The 14,054-nt window shown below is 38.4% G+C and overlaps 2 protein-coding genes and 1 pseudogene across 3 annotated transcripts; 2 read left to right on the top strand and 1 right to left on the bottom strand.

Moving 5' to 3' along the window:
* Positions 1–97: 97 nt before the first annotated feature.
* LOC120001586 (pentatricopeptide repeat-containing protein At2g17033) lies at positions 98–1,782 on the bottom strand. The gene is made up of 2 exons (XM_038849972.1): positions 1,442–1,782; positions 98–1,305 (listed from the first exon to the last, which is right to left on the bottom strand). The coding sequence occupies exons 1-2, from the start codon at positions 1,736–1,738 to the stop codon at positions 241–243; spliced, it is 1,362 nt and encodes a 453-aa protein (XP_038705900.1). The 5' UTR covers positions 1,739–1,782; the 3' UTR covers positions 98–240.
* A 533-nt stretch (positions 1,783–2,315) lies between these two features.
* LOC120001789 lies at positions 2,316–7,236 on the top strand (annotated as a pseudogene).
* Positions 7,237–9,746: 2,510 nt separating this feature from the next.
* On the top strand, positions 9,747–13,911 carry LOC120002265 (DDB1- and CUL4-associated factor 8-like). 2 transcript variants are annotated; one of them, XM_038850953.1, is made up of 5 exons: positions 9,747–10,051; positions 10,383–10,634; positions 10,954–11,079; positions 11,444–12,187; positions 13,394–13,911. In XM_038850953.1, the coding sequence occupies exons 1-5, from the start codon at positions 9,926–9,928 to the stop codon at positions 13,616–13,618; spliced, it is 1,473 nt and encodes a 490-aa protein (XP_038706881.1). In that variant the 5' UTR covers positions 9,747–9,925; the 3' UTR covers positions 13,619–13,911. The 2 variants fall into 2 exon arrangements, with proteins under 2 accessions (XP_038706881.1, XP_038706879.1); XM_038850951.1 differs by having other exon boundaries at positions 10,939–11,079.
* Positions 13,912–14,054: the final 143 nt, after the last annotated feature.

Below are 14,054 nucleotides of genomic sequence, written 5' to 3'. Positions count from 1 at the left end.
AAGTGGCAAGGTTAGCTCAATTTTCCTGATTCCTTCTTTGTATAGACAGTTGGACACTTCTTAACATGGTATATAGTTAACTAATTTTGTCACAGACTTGTCTAATTTCTTCATCCTTTGACAAAGATTCTTATTGCTTCAAAGGTTCATCTCGAAAACACTTCTGAAAGATTGAATTCTTGTACTGCGATTGTTGTCAAAGAACTTAGATTTGGGAAGTGTATTATTAAACCAATATCCTCACTGAAATAGCCAATCTTTCACGGCTTTCCCTTTGGCAACAAAGCAACCAATATTCTTCCTATCAATTCTCATTGGACTTTTAGTTTGAATCATCATCTTTTTAACCATAATTTTGATGGGTGATTCCCCTCTAGCACTGCTATGCTTTCCAGACCCACAAACTACTGTAATCCCTGCTGGAACCACAAACTCTCCACCACCGAGTCTGCGTCTCATCTCCTCCATCCACTGCAACATGATAAGGTATGCTGAACCCAAATGCATTCCGTGAAGATCCAACTTTGCTTCCATGGAATCCCACTCCATTGCCTCCTCCAAAACCGATGAGCAAGCCAACTCTTTAACTAACAGTACCTCGCTTTCACTCAAAATCTCTACCAGCTCTGTAATTGAGACTGGAAAATCATTCGAACCTTGCAGCATCCTGGTCAGTGTGGGACAAGAATTCAAGGTCGTATTGTAGGTCCTTGTTGACATTTGGATGCCTGAAGTTCTCATCTTTTGTAGCCAAGAAACCATTCTGGGAAGCTCATCATGAGCTCCATACGACGAAAGAACCATATTCGAACAAACTGTATCGATCTTGAAACCTTCATTCTCGATTTCATCGATACTTCTCTGCATATCTGCAAACAATCCTAATCTTCCATATGCATATAGAACTGACCTAAATTCAAACAATGATGGCTTAATCCCCTTCATTCTCATCTCCTCAATCAAATTCTGTGCTCCTTTAGGTTCACCCCTTTCACACAAACCACCTATCATTGATTTATAACCTTGGCGTTTCACATAAACAGAACAAGAATCACAAACAATCCGATACAATCTATCATAACAATCATCAAAACCTCTCTCGGATTTCTGCTTGGATAGAGAATCCATCAAATTGCAGTAAAACATAGCAAGTTCTCGCTCTCGAGATGATAATTTAGAAGTAGCTTCAATCATTAGGGTTTCACATTCCTTGTGTCTTCCTCGTTTATCAAGCAACGCAATGAGATCTGCCATTAGTTTGGGATTCCAATTGAACCAAGATGCCTCTGTGATTCTGTAATACAACTGCAAATTCAGATACATAAATCCATGAGAACTCAATTTGACCAAACAAGTAACATTTCTGGTTGTTACCGTAAAACAAAAAACCTAAAATTCAAATAACCAACCATCAAGCCAGAGAGGTGTGAGCACCACTCACCGGGAGAGCTAGAGAGGAGAAGCGGGAGTTGCCGTCTTGAGAGGATAGTAGATAGGATAGGGCATTCAGAGCCACAGATTTCGACGATGCAGCCACGAATTTGCCAATCAACCGGTCGGCGAGTGAGGAGTCGGTGTCTTTCGCGGCGATTGTGTTCAGAAACCGTTCGCCTTGTTTTGTTAGCGCCACACATCGAATAGTGGACTTCACCAAACGCGATGGCGGTGGAAGTGACGATCGACTCCACGAGAGAGAAATCGTCGCCGTTTGTGAGTAGATGCACACATGTTGATACATGCTTTCAGTTTCGGCGTCGACGATGGATTTGTTCCAAACAAGACATCCAAAATGGTGTGCTGCGTTAGCAATTCTAGTAGAACGGCCTGGACATGTAAACTGGGCCGGCTCGGCCCATCCAGGCACGCCCGAACGCAGCCCACGAGTTTAATGGGTCGGGCCGGTCCGCTCGTTGAGTTTGGGGAATCAAGACCCAGTCTTCTTCATGTGGGTGTCCATTAGTTCTTCATCCCATTGTCTGTTCTGCCTGAAAGTTGTGAAGCAATGCAGTCCCCTGAAATAGGGCTGTGAAAAAAAAATCATATCAAACTGAACCGATCGTCAAATTCACTGTTTGATCAGTTATTATCAAATGCAAATTAGTTGGGATTAACCGAAAAATTGACCAAACCACCAATCAGTCGATTAGATTTATATTAAAAAATCGACCATGGACCCCTAATTCATTTGAAAGCAAGAATATGCTATTATTTACACCAGATGGTAAATGAAACTATATATACACACACACACACACCTCGTTCACTCAAATAAATGATGACAGGTGTAGAAGAAGAAACACTACTTGTTACCAAGAAGCCATGGGAGTCGAATGATAAAAGCTTCTCTTCCTCTAGAATGAAGGGACCACGCTTGATGTCTGGCCTCATCTAGTTGTCCGTCATGGGAGAAAAGTAACAACTCTTATTGAAAATTCACACCTCGTACATATCCATAATATTATTATTTAACAATATTATTATTCCTTTTAAGTTATTCGTTGCCGGCCGGCTCAGCCTAAGATTCTCTCCAAAATGAGGAATCGGCATAAGATCCTTTCCCAATTTGGTTTTGTTTAAATGATTAAATCCAGTCTCTTTTCTGCTTAAAAATCTCGGTACTCGCATGGAATTTTCCTACCGTCTTCGGCAGTTAGAGAAGGGAGAGAGCTTGTCATCCATAAAGCAGGGTCGCCAAACAGAGAAATCAACGGAGAAAGAGAGAATCAGAAAACTGCTTTTTCTTTGCATTCACTCTCTATACATAAAATTGAATTGCATCGATGAACAACAGCAGGAGCAACAAGAGTCCTAGAAGGAGTCTCGAGGTGGCAGTGGTGGATGTTTGGCAACGGGAACTTGGCTCGCTCTCCACTCGAAATTTCGCACACCGTCTCGCCGCTTCGGAGGTTCTCTTTATCCTGGATTATCTTATTCGGCTTTCTCTGCTACCTTTTTCCATTTTTTCTCTCTTGTTTTTTACATCATTTGTTTTTGTTTGAGATCTTTCTTGGGTTGCTGCTTACAATTTACTTGATTATTATGAGGGGTCAATGCGATTCTTTTGGTGATATCAGTTAGATTAATCTTCAATGGCAATCATATTATTAAACTTGGAATTTGAATTGGTTGATCTCATGAATGGCTGCTTATGCTTTTTGATGAATCAAGTTTTGACAGAATTAGTGAATTTAACAGTTTGTTTTATAAATTCAACATCTGTAAAAAATCCAGGTATCTAGAGATACAATGGAGCATCCAAAGAAGGAATGGTTTTCTGGACTATTCAGCTTGGCTTGAGAAACAAGACTCTTCATTTGTTGAAATCCTGGAAAAAGAATGAGGCTACTTACCAAGTTGACTACACCAGTAGCAGCACTTGTCATTACTCATTAGTCCCAAGAATAATGAATGTTTTTCTTCAAATAGTTCAACTCTACCTGTTTGAGTTACAATGATAAATATCACCTATAAGAAACAATGAAATCTTAAAATAATATTTACACTATTGCATTTGAGCTCTCACTATTGCATTAAAGTCGATGTTTTCATTGTCTGAACAAGTTGAGTGAATATAAGTTAGAAATCTTCAAGATGTTCATATCTTCAAATTTCCTTTCTGCTGGCCTCCCTTTATTTGGTAGCTAGACTGCTAGAGGCAGTGAAGCTCAAGCCTGAATGGAGAAGCTTGCATTAGTTAGTACAAACTTTTGATTTTATAATTGTTATGTGTTTTAGGATCTTGTACTCAGACTTGATACCTGCATGAAGCTAGAAAAGCACCGAGGTTGTGTGAACACAGTGAGCTTCAATGGAGATGGTGACATTTTGGTATCGGGGTCTGATGACAGGCGAGTTATAATTTGGGACTGGCAAAGTGGGCAGATAAAGCTTTCATTTCATTCAGGTCATCTTAACAATGTTCTCCAAGCAAAGATTATGCCATACTCAGATGATCGAAGCATTGTCACCTGTGCTACAGATGGACAGGTAACTCCATTTTTATCAACAAAATGAGATGCGTAATTTTAATTTCTTGAAATGTGGTCTGCCAATTCCAATGTATAACGAGAAGTGAATTGGTCTGACAGACATAATTTTCATTTAATGCAACCTCTGTTCTCTCTCTTTTTTTAGTAGTATGGCAACCTCTGCTTGATTGTAGGTACGGCATGCTCAGATTCTGGAGCATGGGGTGGAAACTTCTTTGCTAGGAAAACATAAGGGAAGAGCTCATAAGGTGGCTATTGAACCTGGGAGCCCTCATATATTCTATACTTGTGGTGAAGATGGATTGGTCCAGCATGTGAGTATTGATTGTCCTTGCCAATTTCATCCATTTGTTCTGCCCTTTTTTACATCTAATTACCGGATGCCTCTTCAGGTCTTGCACAAAATACTAGTTTTAAGTCGTACATGAGGGTGCAAATGAAAGTAAAATTGTACATGTTTTACCCTTTTCTTTTGGGAGGAGGGGCAGATCAATGGATTGAAAATACTTAAAGAATCAAATTAAATACAGTTCTTGCTTCCTTCTATTTCTATTTTTTCCAGTTAAATTTTAGTACTTCCAAAGTTTCCAATTGAAATTGCTGATTCAAAGCCCTGATACCTATTGAGAAAATGTAAGCCGTGTGTCCCTTGTCATTCTGGTTCTGCTGTGTTATTCAGGTTCTGTTATTCTGTTCATTTATCTTCCTGTTATATTGTTCCTTGATTTCAGTATGTCACTATCAGTATCCTTGATTTCCTGTTGATTTTCTCATAGACTTGTGTAGCCAACCCTAAACTTTTGAAATAAAAACTCGGATGATGATGATGATGTTTGTCAGTATCATTGCAGTTTGATCTGCGAACTGGGACCGCTGCAGAACTCTTCACATGTCATTATACTAACGATAGGAGTTTCATGCCAGTCCTACCTCTAAACGCAATCGCAATAGACCCAAGGAACCCAACTCTCTTTGCAGTTGCAGGGTCTGATGAGTATACTAGACTGTACGATACCCGCAAGTATAGGAGGGATGCATCGCCTGATTTAGGTTTACCTACAGATCACTTCTGCCCTCCTCATTTGATTAATGATGGTCGAGTTGTAATTACAGGCTTGGCCTTCTCGGATCAGAGCGAGCTTCTTGTCTCATACAATGATGAGTTCATCTATCTTTTTACTCAGCATATGGGATTAGGACCTAATCCAGCTCTATCTTCTACCCAATCTGTGTGTAGTGATGCAAGTGATATGGGATCAGGCTCACGAGTGCCTTCCTCACCCATAGATGCTGAGGAAAAACTTATTCCCCAGGTGTACAAGGGCCATCGTAATTTTGATACAATGAAGGGTGTGAACTTCTTTGGGCCTGGATGTGAGTATGTAGTAAGCGGGTCTGATTGTGGCCAGATTTTTATTTGGAAGAAAAAAGGTGGAGAGCTCATTCGTGTCATGGAGGCAGATGAGCATGTTGTGAACTGCATTGAATCTCATCCCCATAGCACAGTGCTGGCTAGTAGTGGAATTGACAAGGACATCAAGATATGGACTCCAAAGGCCATTGAGAGAGCTACTCTTCCTTCGAGCATTGAACAGGTACCTCAATATTAAATTTTGAACTTGGCTAGAACTGTTGGATGGGTAAGGGCTGGTTATGATGGTCCATGCATGACATTATCACAATTAATTGAATAGCATAACACTATCATACCTCGAGAGAAATATCAGCGTTAACTTTTATTTTTTATGGGTACCCAAATTGTCAACTTTTCTTAACCAGTACACTTGGAATGTTAAGTTGCAGTATCATGGATGTTTGGATCATTCATATTCTAATAATTTTGTGTTTATGACTTGAGTCTAAAGGATACAACCACCTCTTAGATTTTACTTAGCTGATCCAGTGCACCTTACTCTTATCATTATTTTACCTTGGAGATCACTTAGTTAATGATTGTCCATTTTATGCATGTCACATTGAAAACTGCTAAATGAAAACTGCAAACCATGAAGGATATTTCGAAAACTGCTAAATAAGACTAAGGCATTGCTTAATGAAAACTGCTAAATAAGATTTTATGGAAGTTTTTTATATAGCTTATTGCAAACCATGAAGGATATTTCGAAAATAAGCCCTACAAGCTACAATAAAAAAAGGTTGGCTTTTAGACGCAAAAAAAAACTACTTTTGAAAGCAGTAGTTTGATTCGCTTTTCTTTGATAGAATAAAACGATACATTGACTTGTTGCTTCTGTGGATTTTCCCCAGAATAAATTGCTGCTTATCAAGACGAAAAGAAAACACTACTTTCGAAGTCACCCGACAATAAAAAGAAGCAGTTTTACACAATCTACTTCTACAATTAAGCCTAACATAATCTGTCAATTTTCATCCCAAGCACCTAATAATAAGGAACATAAAATTCTCTCGTAGAATTTTATGTGAGATGATTCTTTAATAAGTAGCAAAGGCAAATTTGGGCAAACTGACAGTCTGGCACGCTATGGGGTCTGTTCATTAAGGGAAGTCCCCGGAATGCCATTCTCAGTGTTGGCATTGTGCTGATGATGATTATTATCATTTCTACAATGATCATTTTTTCGACAAATGACACGGCCAGGACTATGATGACGTGACCATGATTTTAATGATGACAATAATGATTTTGATAAGTTTTCTGGTGCTTGCTTATCATAATGGGAAATGATGAGGTTTGATTTTTTATGCTTTCTATTTTCAGTTAAGACCAAAGAAAAGGGCCTGGATGTATCAAGTGGCTTCATCTCAGGAACTGATGTTGCATTTATTTTCAATGGAAAGTCAGAGGACTAGCCCAGATCTCGGGGAGGAAAACTCTTCCTACAGGTCAGGAACTTCTGGAACTTATGTTGACATATAATGCCAACCGCGATGTTTCTTCTGATGATGGAGGATATAACTCTGGTCCTGAGGACTTCTTTTGGTTGAGTGATACTGCACCGAGCTTCTTTTTTTTCCTAATGAAAATTGATAGTAACTGTACATTTTTACAAGGTTTAGAATGTGTCTTTTTTCTCTGGGCATTACATATTGTAATACCTGATGCCAATACTGCCTCTCACTTTTAAGTTGTTTTCCCTTCATCTTCCCCGTCTTCCTCTAATATATGTCTGTGTTTTCCCTTCAATCTGACGAGCCGATGTTCATAACCATTCATGATGTGAGTACATAACCGAACTATAGAAATGAATATTTATCTTTCAGCCAATTGTTTAGTTTCAAGGTTCCTGCCGCGTATCTTCTGCTCGGTATCAGATTCTGCATATTTATCTTCTGATCCGTGAAAGGTCTCTCCTCTTTTATTTATCCATTGATCCTTAATCATGCTTTTAACAATATTGTGATGATAGTGATGATTCTTCTTGGTGATGTTATTGGGTTTTGCTAGGACAAGATAGCTGCTTGGATCAAATCACTGACAAGAAAGGAGGAAAAAAAAAAGGATTGTGAAAAACAGTACCCTACAAACCCAAAACTAGTTCCTAATTTTTGTAATTAGCATATGAAACCAAATTTATAGAGCCTCATATAAGAATTTTATTTTTGACTATCTTCGCCCATGCCTTAATTAACTTCAAATCAGTGGGATGAGGGAATTCAGGGGCCAGGGTAGACAATTATCAGAATATGTCCGATGGAATATGTCCAATGTAGAAAATACAAAAGTGTGTTGTGATGTGATATATACTCTAAATGATTATATGAGAACTGTACACTCTAAAACTGATGGCTTATCATATGATGAACAAGTCAACTTTAGGTAACATGTTTGGCCCAAAATTTTATATCAAAATGATAAGTATTTCAGTAAAAAGTATCCCACCAGCATCCCAATTGCAAGCTTATATAAGCATGCATGAATTTTTAAAAAAATTTCTCAATCTTCTTTATGTCCCACATGCCCTTTCAACCCTAATCCTATCCCCCTCCTCCCGTAGCTATACTCGCCGACACTCCCCCCTCTTCGTCTCGCTCTCTCTCTCTCTCCCCTCCCGCCCCTCCCCCAAAATAAGCTGAGCTGATAAAGGTAGAGATGGGTCGTGCCATGGTTGACTGGTTGAGTCATCAAAAGTGTAGACTCGGAACTTGAGGTAAGGAAGGAGGTGGAAATGGTGGCACGTAGGTGCGAGGCGTTTGTGGAGGTGGAGGAGACGAAATAGAAAGCAATGTTTAGATGGCAAGAGGAATTCTGCAAAATGGATATTTATCATTTTGGTTTTTTGGCTGAGTATCGAAGGTGTAGACTTGGAACTTGAGGCAAGGAAAGGAGGTGGAGATGGTGGCGCGTAGGTGCGAGGCGTTTGCGGAGGTGGAGGAGACGAAATGGAAAACAATGTTTTGAGGGCAAGAGGAGTTCTACAAAATGGAAAGAATGGCAGTCATAGAGCCTCAAACGTAGGCGTTACACAAAAATCATGATGTAATAATAATCTGTGATAATGGCAACAATGTAATAACAGTGTGTAATTCAAAAACAATGTAATTAAGAACGGTCTGATAAAACAATGTAAACCCTTAAGTGAAATCCAATAATAAAACAATATATAAGGTAGTGAGCCACATTTAATTAAATAAATTAACAACCTACCCAAAAAGCTCATTAAGAGCTCGTGAGCAAGCCTGCCCTCTATAATTTCTTAAATAAATGAATCTGAACAATATTTTCATTAACATTGTAAATTATGTTTGTTCTCTCTTGGTAAAAGGCAATATGTTTGCATGACTGTTTCCAGGCAGGTTTCTCTGGTAAGATATTATCGCACTTGGGTTGTAATCAAGAAACAATAATGAACACCACCAACAATGCATTTAGCTGGTGACCATCAAACTACTACTCATCTATGGAAATTCCAATACAATAAGAAGCCAAAGGTTTTGGTATCATATCTATGCTATGTGTTCAAATTTTAAGGATTTATTAAATATTTAAGTACAAACACATCAACAAATATTGTTCGTTTTCAATCATGGACCCATACGGATTTATTTTCCTGGGCCGTCTTCGTAGTACTTGAGTCCAGAAAATGTGTTTGTTATGTGAAGAGTGCTTGTACTTTGTTTATATATCACTCGGTTGGGTTATTGCCGATCCGATGTGGGATTATAAGTTTTTACACTCCTTCACATTTGTGACCTCCGTTACGCAAGACTCGACAAGTGGACACAGGTAGAGGTCATGTCCAAATAAATTGAGTCTTTGCTCTTACACCATATTAGAAATTCAAGCTCAAACATATTAACAAATATTGTCTGCTTTGGGTCACGAGTCTGCACGAATTTATTCTCATGGACCGTCTTTGTACGTAATACTTAATACTTAGAACCAGAAAACACAAAATGTTTTTGTCGTGTGAAGGCTGCTTCGACTTTGCTTGACAAGATTTCATGCCATAAATTAAGCAAAATTACGATTAGCCCCGTGCAATGCATCAAATTAAATAAATCTATAATTTCAATTTATAAGTAATAAATATTTGGAATTATTATTGTTATCTTATCACTATAATTGTTTGCGCATTATAAATATTATTTGTTTATAATTAATCACAATATTATTGAGTATTTTAAGTTTTAACATTGTGAAATTTATAAATAAAAAAAGTATACGATTTTGAAAATTAAAAAATAGAAGATTAACCTAAATTAATTTTATTTTACGGTAACAACTTATCATACATGACATGAAGTGTTCATAATAAGCCATAACCTATTCGGCGTTAGAGAATAGAGAGACACTTGTCATCCATAAAGCGGAGTAGCCAAACAGAGAGATCAAATTCCAGAGAAAGAGAGAATCGGAGAAGTGATTTTTCTTAACCGAGCATTATCCTCTCGCATTCGCTTCGTTGCGTTCACCACCGATTCATACTCTCTATAGACAGAATTGAATTGCATCAATGAACAATAGCAGGAGCAACAAGAGGCCTAGAAGGAGTCTCGAGAGGGCAGTGGTAGATGTTTGGCAACGGGAACTTGGCTCGCTCTCCACTCGAAATTTCGCACACCGTCTCGCCGCTTCGGAGGTTCCGTTATTCGATTTTCATTTTCTCTTGTTTTTTTACGTCATTTGTTTCTGTTTGAGATCTTTCTGGGGTTGCTGCTTCCAATTTACTTGATTATTTTTGAGGGGTCAATGCGATTCTGTTGGTGATATCAGTTAGATTAGTCTTCAATGGCTATCAGTTTATTGAACTTGGAATTTGAATTGGTTGGGGTTAATCTGATGAATGGCTGCTTATGCTTTTTGATGAATCAAATTTTTACAGAATTAGTCAATTTAACAGTTGAGCATACAGAGTGCTTACTTACATTAGTTCGTACAAACTTTTGATTTATAATTGTTATGTGATTTAGGATCTTGTACTAAGACTTGATACCTACAAGAAGCTAGAAAAGCACCGAGGTTGTGTGAACACAGTGAGCTTCAATGGAGATGGTGACATTTTGGTATCGGGATCTGATGACAGGCGAGTTATACTTTGGGACTGGCAAACTGGGCAGATAAAGCTTTCATTTCATACTGGTCATCTTAACAACGTTTTCCAAGCAAAGATTATGCCATACTCAGATGATCGAAGCATTGTCACCTGTGCTGCAGATGGACAGGTAATTCTATTTTTATCATCAAGACGAGATGCGCAATTTGAATTTCTTGAAATGTGGTCTGCCAATTTCAATGTATAACGAGAAGTGAATTGGCCTGAGATATAGTTTTCATTTTGTAGCTGCATGCTTCCCTTGTTTAATCATGCTTCTGTTACAAGAACTTTCTGCTCTTATATTGCAGTATTATTTTTTTGTTTGTTTGAAAGCAAATGACAATCTACTGTGAGTATAAGTGTTTGTTCTTTAAGACAACCTCTGTTCTCTCCGTTTTTTTAATAGTATGGCAACCTCTGCTTGATTGTAGGTTCTGCATACTCAGATTCTGGAGCGTAGGGTGGAAACTTCTTTCCTAGGAAAACATAAGGGCAGAGCTCATAAGTTGGCTATTGAACCTGGGAGCCCTCATATATTCTATACTTGCGGTGAAGATGGATTGGTCCAGCATGTGAGTATTGATTGTCCTTGCTAATTTCATCCATTTGTTCTGCTGTTTTTTACATCTAATTACCCGATACCTCTTCAGGTCTTGCACAAAATACTAGTTTTAAGTCAGACATGAGGGTGCAGTTGAAAATAAAATAGTACATGTTTTTCCCTTTTCATTTGGGAGGAGGGGCAGAGGGATAGATTGAAAATACTTAAAAGAATCAAATTAAGTACGGTTCTCGCTTCCTTCTATTTCAGTGTCATTCCTTGATTTCAATACATGTAGTGGATTCCTGTTGATTTTCTCTTAGACTCATGTAGCCGACCTCAAACTTTTGGGATAAAGGCTCGGATGATGATGATGATTGTCAATGTTATTGCAGTTCGATCTGCGAACTGGGGCCGCTGCAGAACTCTTCACATGTCATCATACCAACGATAGGAGTTCCATGCCAGTCATACGTCTAAATGCAATCGCAATAGACCCAAGGAACCCAAATCTCTTTGCAGTTGCAGGGTCTGATGAGTATACTAGACTATACGATATCCGCAAGTATAAGTGGGATGCGTCGTCTGATTTCGGTTTACCTACAGATCACTTCTGCCCTCCTCATTTGATTAATGATGATGCAGTTGGAATTACAGGCTTGGCCTTCTCGGATCAAAGCGAGCTTCTTGTCTCGTACAATGATGAGTTCATCTATCTTTTTACTCACCATATGGGATTAGGATCTAATCCAACTCTATCTTCTACCACATCTGTGTGTAGTGATGCAAGTGATATGGGATCGGGCTCACGAGTGCCTTCCTCACCCATGGATGCTGAGGAAAAACTTATTCCCCAGGTCTACAAGGGCCATTGTAATCGTGATACAGTGAAGGGAGTGAACTTCTTTGGGCCTGGATGTGAATATGTGGTAAGCGGGTCTGATTGTGGCCAGATTTTTATTTGGAAGAAAAAAGGTGGAGAGCTCATTCGTGTCATGGAGGCAGATAAGCATGTGGTGAACTGCGTTGAATCTCATCCGCATAGCACAGTGCTTGCTAGTAGTGGAATTGAGAATAACATCAAGATATGGACTCCAAAGGCCATTGAAAGAGCTACTCTTCCTCCAAACACTGAACAGGTACCTCAATATATCTTCATTAAATTTTGAACTTGACTAGAACTGTTGGTTGGGTAAAGGCTGGTTATGATAGTTCATGCATGTCATTATCATGATTAATTGAATAGGATAACAATATCATACCTTGAGAAATATTAGCTTTAATTTTTATTTTTTTTGGGTAGCCAAATTATCAACTTTTCTTAACCAGTACACTTGGAATTTTAAGTAAGCAGAAAGCAGTATCATGGATGTTTGGATCATTCATGTTCTAATAATCTAAAGGATACAACCACCTATTAGATTTTATTTAGCTGCTCCAGTCCAGTGCACCTTACTCTTTATCATTATTTTACCTTGGAGATCACTTAGTTAATGGTTGTTCATTTTATGCATATCACATTGAAAAGTTAAGTCGTTTCAGGGCTTTTCTTGGTGGACAGACCAAGGAGTTGCTTAATGAAAACTGCTAAATTCGATTTTATGGAAGTTTTCTATATAGCTTATTGCAAACCATGGAGGATCTTTTGAAATAAGCCCCACAATAAGAAAATATTGGCTTTTAGAAGCAACCCTAACTACTTTTGAAAGCAGTTTGATGCCCTTTTCTTTGATAGAGTAAAACGATACAATTGACTTATTTATTCTGTGGATTTTCCCATCTTCTTTGATGCCCTCTTGAACCTTTGTTCTGGGTCATATAAATTGCTGCTTATCAACAAGAAAAAAACTCTACTTACTTTTGAAATCACCTGACAATAAAAAGAAGCAGTTTTACACAATCTACTTCTACAATTAAGCCAAACATCACATCTCCCATTTTTTTTTTAACCTAAGCACCTAATAATAAGGAACATCAAATTCTCTCATAGAATAAGTTTATATGAGAGGATTCTTTAAGCAGTTTTCAATAAGTAGCAAAGCCAAATTTGGGCGAACTAACAGTCTGGCACGCTATAGGCTCTGTTCATTAAGGGAAGTTCCCGGAATGCCTTAGTTCGTTATGGTGTTGGCCTTGTGATGTACTTGGACTAGGCTGATGATGATCATATTTTCTCTGACGATGATGATGGATGACGATGACGACGACGATGGGGAGGACTATGATGACGGCGACAATGACATCGTGACCATGATTTTAATAATGACAATAATGATTTTGATAATTTTTCTGGTGGTTGTCATAATGGGAAATGATGATTGATTTTTTACGCTTTCTATGTTCAGTTAAGACCAAAGCCGAGGAGCTGGATGTATCGAATGGCTTCACCTCAGGACCTGATGGTGCAATTATTTTCAATGGAAAGTCGGAGGATTAGCCCAGATCTCAGGGAGGAAAACTCTTCTACAGGTCACGAACTTCTGGAACTTATGTTGACATTTAATGCCAACAACGATGTTTCTTCTGATGAAGGAGGAGATAACTCTGGTCCCGAGGACTTCTTTGGTTGAGAGATCCTGGACCAAGCCTTTTGTTCTAATGAAAATTGATAGTAATTGTACATATTTACAAGGTTCAGAATGAGACTTTTTTTCTCAGGGCATTACATATATTGTAATACCCGATCCCAGTAATGCCTCTCACTTTTAATTTGTTTTCCCTTCATCTCCCTCTTCTTCCTCTAATTTATGTCTCGTGTGTTTTTTGTATATATATTTGTGAGAATGTTCAAGAATGATCATCATTCAAATTTCAAGCCCAGTTTTTGGGCTAATCATCAATCGGACGAGCCGGCGTTCATAAACATTCATGAAGTGAGTACATAACTGAACCATAGAAATGTATATTTATTTTTCAGCCAATTGTGTTAGTGTAGTTCAAAGGTTCCTGCTGCACATCTTCTGCTCAGGAGACATGATCAGATCCTGCATATGCTGGTAAGGTTTG

Source organism: Tripterygium wilfordii, chromosome 7, assembly GCF_013401445.1.
Source record: "Tripterygium wilfordii isolate XIE 37 chromosome 7, ASM1340144v1, whole genome shotgun sequence".
Taxonomy (NCBI): domain Eukaryota; kingdom Viridiplantae; phylum Streptophyta; class Magnoliopsida; order Celastrales; family Celastraceae; genus Tripterygium; species Tripterygium wilfordii.
The sequence above is the reverse complement of the archived record's forward strand: the minus strand, read 5'-3'. Positions and strand labels throughout refer to the sequence as shown.